The sequence below is a fragment of the Rhinoderma darwinii genome, chromosome 7 (genome assembly GCF_050947455.1).
Source record: "Rhinoderma darwinii isolate aRhiDar2 chromosome 7, aRhiDar2.hap1, whole genome shotgun sequence".
In the NCBI taxonomy this organism is placed as follows: Eukaryota; Metazoa; Chordata; class Amphibia; order Anura; family Rhinodermatidae; genus Rhinoderma; species Rhinoderma darwinii.
The window spans coordinates 79458864-79471977 of record NC_134693.1 but is presented as its reverse complement, the minus strand read 5'-3'; the positions used below and the strand labels follow the sequence as shown (position 1 = coordinate 79471977).

General features: G+C 41.9%; 1 protein-coding gene across 5 annotated transcripts in view; it reads right to left on the bottom strand.

Moving 5' to 3' along the window:
- MEI1 (meiotic double-stranded break formation protein 1) overlaps positions 1 to 13114 on the bottom strand; it is a 957414-nt gene that overhangs the window by 740275 nt on the left and 204025 nt on the right. For all 5 annotated transcript variants that reach the window (XM_075833602.1, XM_075833600.1, XM_075833605.1 and 2 more), the window contains one exon: positions 4230 to 4341. In XM_075833602.1, coding sequence (XP_075689717.1) covers positions 4230 to 4341 — 112 coding nt within the window. The remainder of the gene's footprint in view (positions 1 to 4229; positions 4342 to 13114) is intronic.

The window sequence follows — 13114 nt, the reverse complement described above, 5'->3', positions numbered from 1 at the left end:
CCTCAGCCGGATCCCGTAGGGTGCACGTGCAGGCTTGTGCCCGCTTTTAAAGGGGCAGCACGCGCACTGGACATTGTGGATGAACTGTTTGTTTTGTATTCGAGTTCATTGCCTTACATTGTTGTCCCCTGTCTATAGGATTGTACCTGTGTTTCAGTCAAGTAGCACACTAGGCCCACATGTGAGATATTTATAAAAACTGAAGAATCTGAGCAATAAATATTGAGTTGTGTTTCTCTGGTAAAGAAAAAGATTGACAAAAAATGAATTGCTGCAAAAAAAATAGAATTTGTAAATGTAACCACTATGTTGCTTTAATTCCTGTGAAACACCTAAAGGGTTAAGAAACTTTCTAAATTCTGTTTTGAATACTTCGAGGGGTGCAGTTTTTAAAATTGGGTGATTTATGGGGAGTTTCTAAAATATATATATTTCCCATCAGGGACATTTATGATATATTCACGGGATATGTCATAAATGTCAGATGTAAGTAAGGCTGGCGGACGGAGCCAAGGAGGGAATGACACGGCGACAGCGGCAGTCAGAGTGAGGTCGTGCTGTGACAGGAGTGGACCAGTCCAGTCACCTGACCTCACTGACTTAGGTCAGGTGACCGGACCGGTCCACTCCTGGGCCAGCATGCACCGACCTCACTCAGACCGCTGCTGCCGCCTCCATACTTGGGTCAGTCCGCCCGTCTCCTGCTCCTAAATGTGAGTGAGTATGGGGGACTCACGGCGGTCAGAGTGAGGTCGGGCCGGACCAAATTACCCCGTAGACATTATAGGGCCCGCGGGCCGGACGTTCCTTACCCTTGTCCTAGACAAATAAAAGCATTCAACAAATTATGAAAACATAAAGTAGACATGTGAAATGTAAACTAGTAACTATTTTGTGTAGTATTACCATCTGTCTTGCAAGCAGATACATTAAAATTTAGAAAAATGCAAATTTTTGCACATTTTCTCTAAATTTTGGTATGTATACAACTAACATAACGTACAATATATGTCAAGAGAAAACAATCGCAGAATCGCTTGATAAAAATAAAAACATTCCAAAGTTATTTCCACACAAAGTAACACGTTAGATTTGAAAAAAAAAATTGGCCACAAGGTGCACATATAATGCAAACTCACTAGCAATATTCTAGCAGTTTCAATTGTTTCTTCCCAGCTCAGTTACATCTATACAATTTCAACTTTTTCATTATGGCCAGCTGTGTCATGTGATCTCAGGCTGACCACCAATATAAACCATGCTCTCATGTGTAAACAGGAGGTCAGTTTCTCCTGTATGGTTGACTTCCCGTGAACTACAGGATTACATCTTTACTAAATAAATCCCTCCTGGCTGCTTTCAGACACCTCCTCTCCCCACCCAGCTTCACCTTCCATCTTCCTCTCTATATCCCCTATACAGACAGTGCTGCTGAAGAGATTATTTCTGCCCTATCTAAGGGACAGGAGTGCATTGATATAAGTGAGATCGTACAATGATTAGCTGCACTTATAAAACTCCCCTGATTCACATAACTACTGTAAGGGAATTAGGTAGTGGGACAGTCGTCTCCTGGGGTAGACGGGCACTCGGTATCAAACACGCCAGTAAATTTCATTCCGCACAGCAAAGATGTGGTACTACTGGCCTTATTTACAGGTTGTACATGAATAAAAAGAAAACAAAAAGAAAACTCTATGCCTGTCCGGCACTAACTATACAGTCAGGTATCCTAACTAACACAATGCAGGCATAATGCCTGGCACCATAAACCATGCAGACCATACAACCTGTTATGAAGGCAGTCAGTTTGCTCTCACAAGCTCCTCTCCCAAGGCTGAGAGAGAGTGTGACTGAACTGCAGCCTTTTTAAAGGGCTATCACACCTGACCCGATTAATAGCTAGACAGCCCAAGACCAGGACTGTGTGGATGGAGAGGGGACCCACCCATCTCTCCTCACCACTCCAACAACCAGGCCCTTTTCCAGGTTTTAGATAAAACCTATTGCAGAGGGAGAACCACATTCTCTTCTGAATATAGTCCCTGGAAATATAGACCCCAATCCACAACCTCTCCACATGGTCTGTCACACTATCTATACCATCTGTGAGTGCTGTGTGCAGAGGACAATGTATTTCTATGAGATGCAGCTCCTTACTGTCTCCTGTGTGAAAACTGATTAAGCTGCATCTCATAGGAATTCACCGCGACTCTGCAGTTAGAGGACATAAGTTCTATGTCACAGATCTATCACTGGATGCGCTTAGATAGGATAGAGTAGAGCAAGTGCAGTGTGATGCGATTCTGGCCCCCTCCGCCCCTGCACAGTCAAAGGCATCATGGAAAAATGTAGGCTGCATTAGGGGAACCATATCAGAGGGAAAGAAGGAACCAAGATGGCCGTGTGTAGGGGGTCTTACATATTTTAGAAGAATTAACTCTATGGTCACCGAGATTGAAAGTCTCTTTCTTATGATTAACAGATGCAGAAAACATGGCATCACATAGGAAAATTATTGCAATCACTTTATATGGCATATTGTATCGGACATGAAATCTGCATTGAAATTGCAGCAAAATCAGTATGTGTAAGGCTCTATGCACATCATGTATTTGGCCTACGTTTTAATTATACGTTAAAAAAAGGATTTGACCAGTGGCATCCGTCACCATGGAATTTAATGGTATACGTTAAATGTTTGTATCATTGACTCTCATGATCATCATAGTCTATAGGTGACTGTTAGGTAGCCATTTAACACACACGTCGTCCATAGAATATAATGGTATTCGTTTAGCATATATTTGTTATGTAAAGTCCATAACGTATACCTTAAACATATACCTTTGACATATGCACAGTTGCACACGTCACCCATAAACTTCCATGTTTCAAAAATAAGTTTACCGCGCAGTAAACGTTTTTCTGCAGGATCCCTTTGGATGGAAAAGTGTAGTCCACTACACTATTCCAACCTCAAGAAAAAAGTATACGGAAGCAAACAAGCCCAATGGAGGCCAAAAGGACACTCTTTTGGCCTGCATTAGGCTAAGGCCCCATGCTCACGACCGTATTTTTGTCCACCCGTAAATACTGGCGTAAATACGGGTCCTTGGTCACACGTATTCGACCCATATTGCACCAGTATTTACGGACCCGTGCCCGTAAATACGGGTCCGGTGTCACCCGTATTCCACTTGTATTTACGGGCACGTTTTCGCTGCAAAATTACACTGCAGTAATCGGCAGCCCTTCACTCTATCAGTGCAGGATAGAGAGAAGGTACAGCCCTTTCCGTAATAAAAGTAAAAGAAATTCATACTTACCCGGCCGTTGTCTTGGTGACGCGTCCCTCTCTTGACATCCAGTCCGACCTCTATGGATGACGCGTAGTCCATGTGACCACTGCAGCTAGTGATTGACCTGTGATTGGCTGCAGCGGTCACATGAGCTATAACGTCATACCAGGAGGCCGGACTGGAGGAAGAAGCAGGGAGTTCTGGGTAAGTATGAACGTCTTTTTTTTTTTACAGCTTTATCTATATGGTCATCGGTAGCCACGGTCCCTGGTGCTGAAAGAGTTACTGCCGATCGTTTAACTCTTTCAGCACCCTGGACAGTGACTATAAACTGACGTCGCCTAGCAACGCTCCCGTAATTACGGGTGCACACACGTAGTGACCCGTAATTACGGGAGCCCCATAGACTTCTATGGGCCTGCCCGTGCCGTAATGACGGCCTGAAAGAGGACATGTTCTATATTTTTCAACGGCACGGGCACCTTCCCGTAAGCATACGGGAATGTACCCGTGGCCAATAGAAGTCTATGGGCCCGTAATTACGGGCGTTTTTACGTTCGTGTGCATGGGGCCTAATGGATCCCTGAGGACACATTTAACGTGTTCGTCTGGAGCTTTCCCGAAGTACACGCTAAACATATTGCAAAAATGCGGATTTTGATGCTAATTTCACCTCTATCATCTTCAATGAAAATCCGCATCAGCAATGGACATTCTGCGAATTTTAAAATCTATACTGCAGGTAATTTCTGTGCTGAAAAATTCCATAGCATGTATTCCACTGCGGATCTGGCCATAAACAATGAACATGACAAAAATTCGAAAGAAAAGTAAGTACAAAATATAGTATGATAAATATGCTAAACTGGCCAATGCATAAGGCCCTTAATTTTATGAATTCAGTATACTTTCCAAAGTATGACTCACTGAAGATTTTCTCCTTAGTGATGTAAAAGAAAGCTCTGCACAGCGTTCCATCATCCTATTAAGAAGCTTCTCTAACTCGCCATACTGCACCGGAATACTTAGATGATCTTTTCTATGGAAGTAAATTGAAAAACATTTACTTTATCTTATGAAGAGTAGATTTTTCAGGCATTTGCAGCATACCATTAAGGCTAGGTTTACAAGTTGCGGCCAAAATAAATTTTTGTTGTATCGCAACCTTAGTAAAACGGCATGGTTTTGTCGCAGTCGCGGAAAAAACAACACATTTTAACCGCGACGTGTGAACCCAGCTTTAAGATTCAGATGGCTGATCCTCATTTGCCACATAGCAACAGACTATACATTTTAACTAAATAGCAGTGCATGCTGACTTGTGAGTTTGTAGTCTGTTGCTTAGGTAAAATTGAAGAGCAGCTGACAGTATTTTAAATAGCATATAGCAAATCTCAGCTAGACTTCAACTACAACTAGCTTTTGAAATATTTGTCTGACACTACCATGCACTAGAACTGAAGAAGTACCCCGAAACGCGTTGTCCTGTTTTGTTTGAAATAAATAGCTGTTTCAAATATATGAATGTTCCTGTCCATTTTAAAGGCTTGCTCCATACAAGTTCCTTTTTTTTTTCTGGATCTGAAATTCAGGTGGGATTTTTCCTGCATAGCGTTCTAAAACCTAGCAGAGTGGGCACCATCCAACAGAAGGGGAGATGGCATAGACAGCATCCTTATCTTCTACACTCCTAAATACTAGTATAGTGTTGTGCCTACCAGGGGCGTAGCTAAAGGCTCATGGGCCCCGATGCAAAAGTTCTCATGGCCGACGGCCCACAGCTTTCAGCTGCATTGCTGGTTCTCCTAAGTGACCCAACAATGCAGCACTAGCAGCCAGGGCCGTCACTAAGGACTTAAAATGTCAGGGGAAATAGCCCCAATACATATCCCCCCCCCCCCCAAAAAAATGTGTGTGTGTGTATAGGAGACAGCATATCTATAGCACTACGACCCTATAAACTATGGATAGGATTAGATACAGTGGCTCAGCAGACAATATCACACATGATAGGATTAGATACAGTGGCTCAGCAGACAGTATCACACATGATAGGATTAGATATAGGGCCCAGCTCGCTGACATTGCGGTTCCTGCGCTTGACCCAAGAAAGGTAAGAATAATAATTGTTTTGCTTTTTTGTGGTACTAATTATTTTTGTGTGTTTGTGCTATTTTACAGGTTCAACCGTTGGACTACGTCTGATACGAGGACTACTTTAATGATAGCGGTTTTTTTATTCTCAATAAAATGGTTAATGAGGGTTGTGTGTGTTTTTTTATTTCAATAAAATATTTTTTTCTATGTCCTTGTCCTTTATTATTACCGCCTTAGTAATGGCCGCTGGCTGATTGACAACCTCCATTACTAAGGCGGGGCTTAGTGTTAGCAGGTGCAGAGGCTAACACTAACCCCCATTATTACCCCGGTACCCATCGCCACCAGGGGTACCAGGAAGAGCCATCTGTAGTGATGGTCGGGCACCGGAGCAGCCACAGGCTGGTATTATTAGGCTGGGGAAAGCCAAAAACAGTGGCCCTCCCCACCCTGGTAATGCTAGGCTGCTGCTGTGTTGTATCTGGCTGGTCATGAAAATTGGAGTGGACCCCACATCGTTCTTTCCAATTTTTTTATTTATTTTTTAAATGACGCGTGGTTCCCCCCCCCCCCCCCCCATTTTTCATAACCAGCCAGATACAATAAAGCAGCAGCAGGCTAGCATTACCAGGGTGGGCAGGGCCGCTGTTTCTGGCCTGTCCCAGCCTGGTGATACCAGCCTGCGGCTGCCTCATTGCCCGACCATCTCTACAGATGGTCAGGTACTGGATCGTACCTGGCTCTTCCCAGCACCCCTGGTGGCGATGGGTACCGGGGTAATAATGGGGGTTAGCCTTTGCAACGGCTAACACTAAGCCCCGCCTTAGTAATGGATGCTGTCAATCAGCCGGCGGCCATTACTAAGGCGGTAGTAATATAGTTTTAAAAAAAAACACAAAGACATAGAAAAAATATTTTATTGAAATAAAAAAAAAAACACACAACCATCATTAACCATTTTATTGATAATAAAAAAAGCCATCATCTAAGTAGTCCTCGAATCAGACGTAGTCCAACGACCGAACCTATAAAAAAAACGATTAGTAACACGTGGTAGGCTTAGTTACAGGGCCCATGTATGATACAGTCTGTCAAGGTAGGCTTAGATACAGGGTCCAGCAGACAGTAATATTTACAGCATAAGATTACTGTCTGCTGGAGCCTTGTATCTAAGCCTACCATGAGGTAGGCTTAGATACAGAGTGTCACATATGGGCCCTGTATCTAAGCTTACCATGTGGTTATGGTAAGATGCTTAGATACAGGTCCCCAGCAGACAGTAATCTTATAGAGTATAAGATTACTGTCTGCTGGTACCCTGTATCTAAACTTACCGTGTGGAAGGCTTATATACAGGGCCCATCAGACAGAACCAAACATGGGCCATGTATCTAAGCCTACCACGTGATTGGCTTAGATACAAGGCCCAGCAGACAGCATCACACAATCTGTGATCCTGTCTCATGGGCTTTCTAAGCCTGCTACATCGTAGGATTAAAGGGGTTGTCCAGTCCCTAAATATTGATGGCCTATCCTCTGGATAGGCCATCAATATGTGTTTGGATAGTTCCCATGTGCGTATTTGCCATTTTTTATTGTCAGTATTTCCCCAAGATTAAACAAAATTAGTAAACCAGTAAAAAAAAAAAGTTAATCCCTAAACAAAAAACGAAACTACGGGCGAAAAGCAGCCAACTCAGAAAACAATACAGAACAAAAACGGAACAAATTTTTTTTTTTTAAAAATCTGTACTGTGCATCCGTATTTGATCAGTGTTTTCAAGCGCAAGTATGAATGAGCCTTTAGAGTAAGGCCCCATGAAGCAGCTACCATTTGGCCACATGAGGTTTTACTACAAAGGGGGTGGTGTTTTTCGAATGCCGTACCATTACAAATTGTTTAGTTTATTATGATTAAACCACCTTCGAGTCTGTCACATGATTTATGCCTATCAAACCACTCACAGTGCTTGGTAGGGTACTTAAAAACATGGAAACAACTACTTTTGTGACTGTACAAAACGGTTTCATTGCCTAAAAAAACCGAACTTTAAGCCAATATGCAAATTAACTTGCAAGTGCACCATGGGCAGTCCCATGCCCGACAAGCACGGCTCTTGTCACTAAAAAGAAGCACAAAGAAACGGGCAATACTGAGGACCATAGTCGCAGTGGCCGGCAAAGGAAACTTAGTGAAGCGGATCAGACACATCATACTTACTTCTCTTGTAAATCAGAAGATGTACAGCAGTGCCATCAGCTCAGAAATGGCAGAAACCAATGGGACCCAGGTACACCCATCTACTGTTTGGAGAAGTCTGGCCGCAAGTGGTCTTCTTGGAAGAACTGTGGCCAAAACAACATGCCGTATTTTTCTGACCAGAAGGCCGGATTTACGCGGTGTTTTGCACGCGCAAAAGGTACTTAACAGCTCCGTGTGTCAGCCGCGTATGATGCGTGGCTGCGTGATTTTCGCGCAGCCGCCATCATTATGACACTGTTTGTATGTTTGTAAACAGAAAAGCACTCATCCATAGTTTTTACTGCTGTGGCGAATTTCACGGCCGTCACACGGAAGTGCTTGCGTGTGCTACGCGTGATTTTCACGCACCTATTGTCTTCAATGGGTGCGTGATGCGCGAACAACGCACACATATAGGACATGTCGTGAGTTTTACTCAGCGGACAAACACTGCGTGAAACTCATGGACCGTCTGAACGGACCCATAGACTAACATAGGTCCGTGCGAGGCGCATGCAAATCACGCGTGTTACGTTCGTCTGAATAAGCCCTTAGACGCAGTTTTTAAACCCATAAAATGGGGTTTGAATTTGACTGCGTCTTATGGAGTGATGGTACCTTTTTTCTGGTATTATTACAAAGCAGGGGAGTGCAGGAGGGATTTAGTGCAGCTTGGCTGCCGTGCTTCCGCTGTCTGTAGTGTCGGCACCATGGAGGCTGAGGGAGGGGGTTAGAAAGGATCACTCATTCTGTGCAGAGCCCGGAGTCTTTCAAGAGAGTTTAAAAACGTTCTGTTTCTTGCATGGCTGATGGAAGTGTGATGGCTAGGGGAGGGAGTGGGGGGTGGTCAGAAGGGGTCGCTCTGCAGTAGCTGCTGAGGTGTATAATAAAAACAAACACGTTTCTCTGTAGTACCCTACAACTTTCTCTAATTGGCATGACTGTCTGCATAACAATAGGGAGCAGTCATTACAGGACAACATGTTGCTGCTCCCTATTATTAACAGACAGCAAGCTACAAAAAAGGAGAACAAGTGTAATAAGGTACAAATACCCTCTGCCCCATAAGGGTGTCATTTGTAGATGTCCGCCATAAGTGTCGTTTGTAGATGTCCCCCATAATAGTGTCATTTGTAGATGTCCCCCATAATAGTGTCATTTGTAGATGTACCCCATAACAGTGTCATACGCAGATGTCCCCATAACAGTGCATCATCCACAGATGTCCACATAACAGTGTATCAACTACAGATGTCCGCATAATTGTGCGTTATCCACAGATGTCCGCATAACAGTGCGTTATACACAGATGACCCCATAACAGTGCGTCATATACAGATGACCCCATAATGGTGTATCATCTACAGATAGCCATTTCGAAACAGTGCTTGCTTAATCTATTAAAATTTTTCGCACACTATTTGGTCTGAAATGTTTTTTTATTTTTTTTAACTAAAATTAGGGTGCGTCTTATGGTCCGGTGCGTCTTATAGTCCGAAAAATACGGTAACTTCGATGTGGAAAAAAGGCCAAGCGACTCTGCTAAGCTTGAAACCATAGGAACTGGGGTGCAGAAAAATAGCAGCAGGTGCTCTGGACTGATGAGTCAACATTTCAAATATTTGGCTGTAACAGAAGGTAGTTTGTTTGTCTGCAGGAAAAAAGTGACGCATGGTGGAGGTTTCTTGCAAGTTTGGGGCTGCATTTTAGCAAATTAAGTTGGAGATTTGGTCAGGATAAATGGTGTACTCTATGCTGAGAAATACAGGCAGATACTTATCCACCATGCAATAACATCAGGGAGGCGTCTGATTGTAAAAATTATTTTACCGTGCAAAACTAGTCAAATATATATATATATATACAATGGAAAAGCAGCAGCACTCAAAATGCAATTCCAAGGTGGTCTCAGGTGCAAGCAGGTAATCCCGATCCAGGGGATATAGATCAATATTGAACAAAATCCGACAGCACTCCGTGTTAGTGAAAAAAATGGTGGTTTATTAAGCCAGCACAAGCTGCAACGTTTCCGTCCAAGCATGATTGCTTGATAAAGGTCCTATAGCAGGACGGAGACGTTGCTGCTTGTGCTGGCTTAATAAACCACCATCTTTTTCACTAACACGGAGTGCTGTGGGATTTTCTTCAATATATATATATATATATATATATATATATATATATATATATATATATAATAAACGTAACGACTCGTAGAATAAAGTTACAATTGTATTTATACCATACAACAAATGCTGTGAAAAAAAAATAAAAAAAATTTGAGAAATTGCCGCCCACACCCAATATTTTTTAGGTAATCCAAAATGGTAGCATTAAAAAATGCAACGATAAAACACTTCTTCCATAACATATTCGCAGCGTTACCGTAGTAGAATCCCCACACATTATGTGCAGATTTTGCAGTGTATTTTGATGCAGATTTCACCCGTTCTACATTGAGAAGTCTAGAACAGAAATCTAGAACAGAAAGAGCATGCTATCCGCAGCATGCTCTGATTTCCATTCAGAAATCGTTTAGCAGCATGTGGATGAGATTTATTCAAATCACATCCAAATGGCTGGGACTGCAATGAGCTTTTGATTTTTCAGATGGAAACTATCTGCAGAATATACACAGCGTTTCCAGCACGTGTGAATCCAGGTCAAAATGCGTGTGTGAGCCTGACCTTAATGGTACATGAGATTTTGATAGAGTTTATTATTTCCTATAGAGAAGCCCATGGAAAAAAAACAGCGCAAAACGCCATACCCACAGAATGCTGCATTCTCAAAAACGACGCAAAAATGGCACAAACCCAAACATAAGTACACTATATGGACAAAAGTATTGGGACATCTACTGTACGCATTACATATATAGGAGCTTTTATGACATCCCATTCTAAATACATGGGCATTAATATGGAGTTGGTTACCCTTTGCAACTAAAACAATCTTCTTTTTTTTCCATTTTCCTTCCTTTTTATTATATTTTATTTTTCATTAAATAGTTATATCATACATCTTATCAATTCCATCAGAATAAGAGTGACCCCCACCCCTATAAGGCTGCAGAAGAAAAATAAAAATAAGGAAGAAAAAGAAAGGGAATATGCGTCAATCAATCTGACTTGGTTGGGAAGATTATAACATCACAGTCATGCCACACTTGCCCGCCCCTATTTAATTTAGTCTGACATATGAGCAAAAATCCATTAATCCCATATTTATGGAATTTAACCAGTTGATTATTGGATTGGTAAATCCTTTTTTTCATCCAAAAGGTGTTTGATGGGGTTATGGTATGGGCTCTGTGTGGGCTAGTCAAGTTCTTCCACACCAAACTCACCCAACCATGTCTTTATGTACTTTCCTTTGTGCACTGGGGCATAGTCATGCAGGAACAGAAAAGGGCCTTCCCCAAACTGTTCCCACAAAGTTGGAAGCATACAATTGTCCTAAATGTCATAGTATGCTGAAGCATTATATTTTCCCTTTACTGAAAGTAAGGGGTCTAGACCAACCCCTGAAAAAAAACCCTATGGTATTATCCCTCCTTCACCAAACTTTACAGTTGGCGCACTGCAGTCAGGCAGGTAGGGTTGTCACGATACCATAATTTGAACTTTGACACCAATACTTTGTGTAGTATTGTGATTCTCGATACCAAAAGGATACTTTGCCAACAATAATAATAAAAAAAAAAAGTTCTTCCATTTTCTGATGTAATGCACGTGGTGTGATGAATTTTGAACCTCCATGTGCCTCACATTATATAATTAACCCCATCATGTTTCTCACTGTCATAATGGACAACATTGGGTTAATCTGTGGGGTTCATGATGGGGTTAATTACTATTATAGTGAGGCACGTGGAGGTAATTCATAACTCCTCGTGCCTCACATTTATAAGTGAAAGAAAGCAGATTTTACTGTATTTTTTTTACATCATAAATTACTCTATAAATTTGTTGTGCAGGTTATTACAGTCGCGACAATACAGAATATGTGTATATTTTATGTATTGAGACTTTTATTTTAATGTTTATTGTAAAAAATGTGAGAATTTTTTAATGTGATTTTTTTAACATTACTTTATTTTTTTTAATTTTTTATTTTTAAACTTTAATTTACTGGAATATACCTATCTATGCAGTTGTTAGGGGATACCTAAGTATGCCCTAACAGGAAATATGGTCGGACAGCCTTGGGCTTCAATGGACTCTGGGCTGTCTGCCCATATATGGTATGTCCCTCGATCGCGTCACATGTATTCCCTGCGACGCGATCCACGGGGCATCCCCTTTCTCATTTTCCCCTTGAATGCAGTGGGCAGCTTTGATCATGGCATTGAAGAGAATATCGGCGGATATCAGAGGTTTCTCTGATCTCTGCTGTTAGAGCGGGGCTGCGGCTGTGTAATAAGCTATTGCCCCGCTCCTGACAACAGGTGTGCGCGCGGTCAGAATGATGTGATGCGGCCAGCAAAGCACTAATGAGCGGCACTAAAGACAGAACATGGGGGTGTTTTTCAGTGCCCCGCCACGTTCTCTGTCTTCAGTGCTGGCGCTGATTAGTACAGCGCTGGTCGCATCACATCATGCTGACCGTATGTGCATACTTGTCAGGAGTGTGGCAATGGCTGTAATACACATCCACAGCCCCGCTCTGACTAAATTCATGTGTTACAATCATTTTTTTAAACGTTTTTCATAATACAAAGGCAAGCCAATAATCCAATAATGAACACCTTTGTGAAGACATTTATATTGACATAGGAACGGGGTAAATAACAAGGATTATAACAAAAACACAGGAAAAAAATATACATACAATGCAATCTGTAGAGAATAAATCTTTTGAGTAATCAGTTAAAGGTTAGAGATAAAAGGTATAGGCATTTACAAGATCAAAATCAATGTGAGTTCCCCAGAACAGAATGAGCTATAACTTCCATTTGGTCAGTAGTATAGAGCGTCTACAATAGGCTCCTGCAAAGGTGAATTCATGCCAACAATTGTTATGGATACCTTTAATAACCATTTGCAGATTAGGATGACAATTATCTTTCCAGTGATGGGCAATTTGTAGTCTTGTGGTTATTAAGGCATGAGAGATGATTGTGGTGTGATCATTAGGTAACATTTCAAGACCTATTCCCAATAATGCCAAGGCCGGATCTGGTGGAAGCCATGTCTCGCATAGCAGAGGCAGCATGTCAAACACCTCATTCCACAAACTATTCACCACAGGGCATTCCCACCAGAGGTGGATAAATGTTCTAACATCAGATTTACATTTCCAACAGAGATTAGATAATCTAGGAAAGATGTTTTGTAATTTTTCAGCTATGAAATACATTTAGAAGTTTTAGAGAGGTAGCTAAAAGAAAATCTGAGAACCATGTACGAAATAAACTTGGGGTATCCGAAGTGGGTGATAGGGGTAAACCATACAGTAAATGTCTGATCTG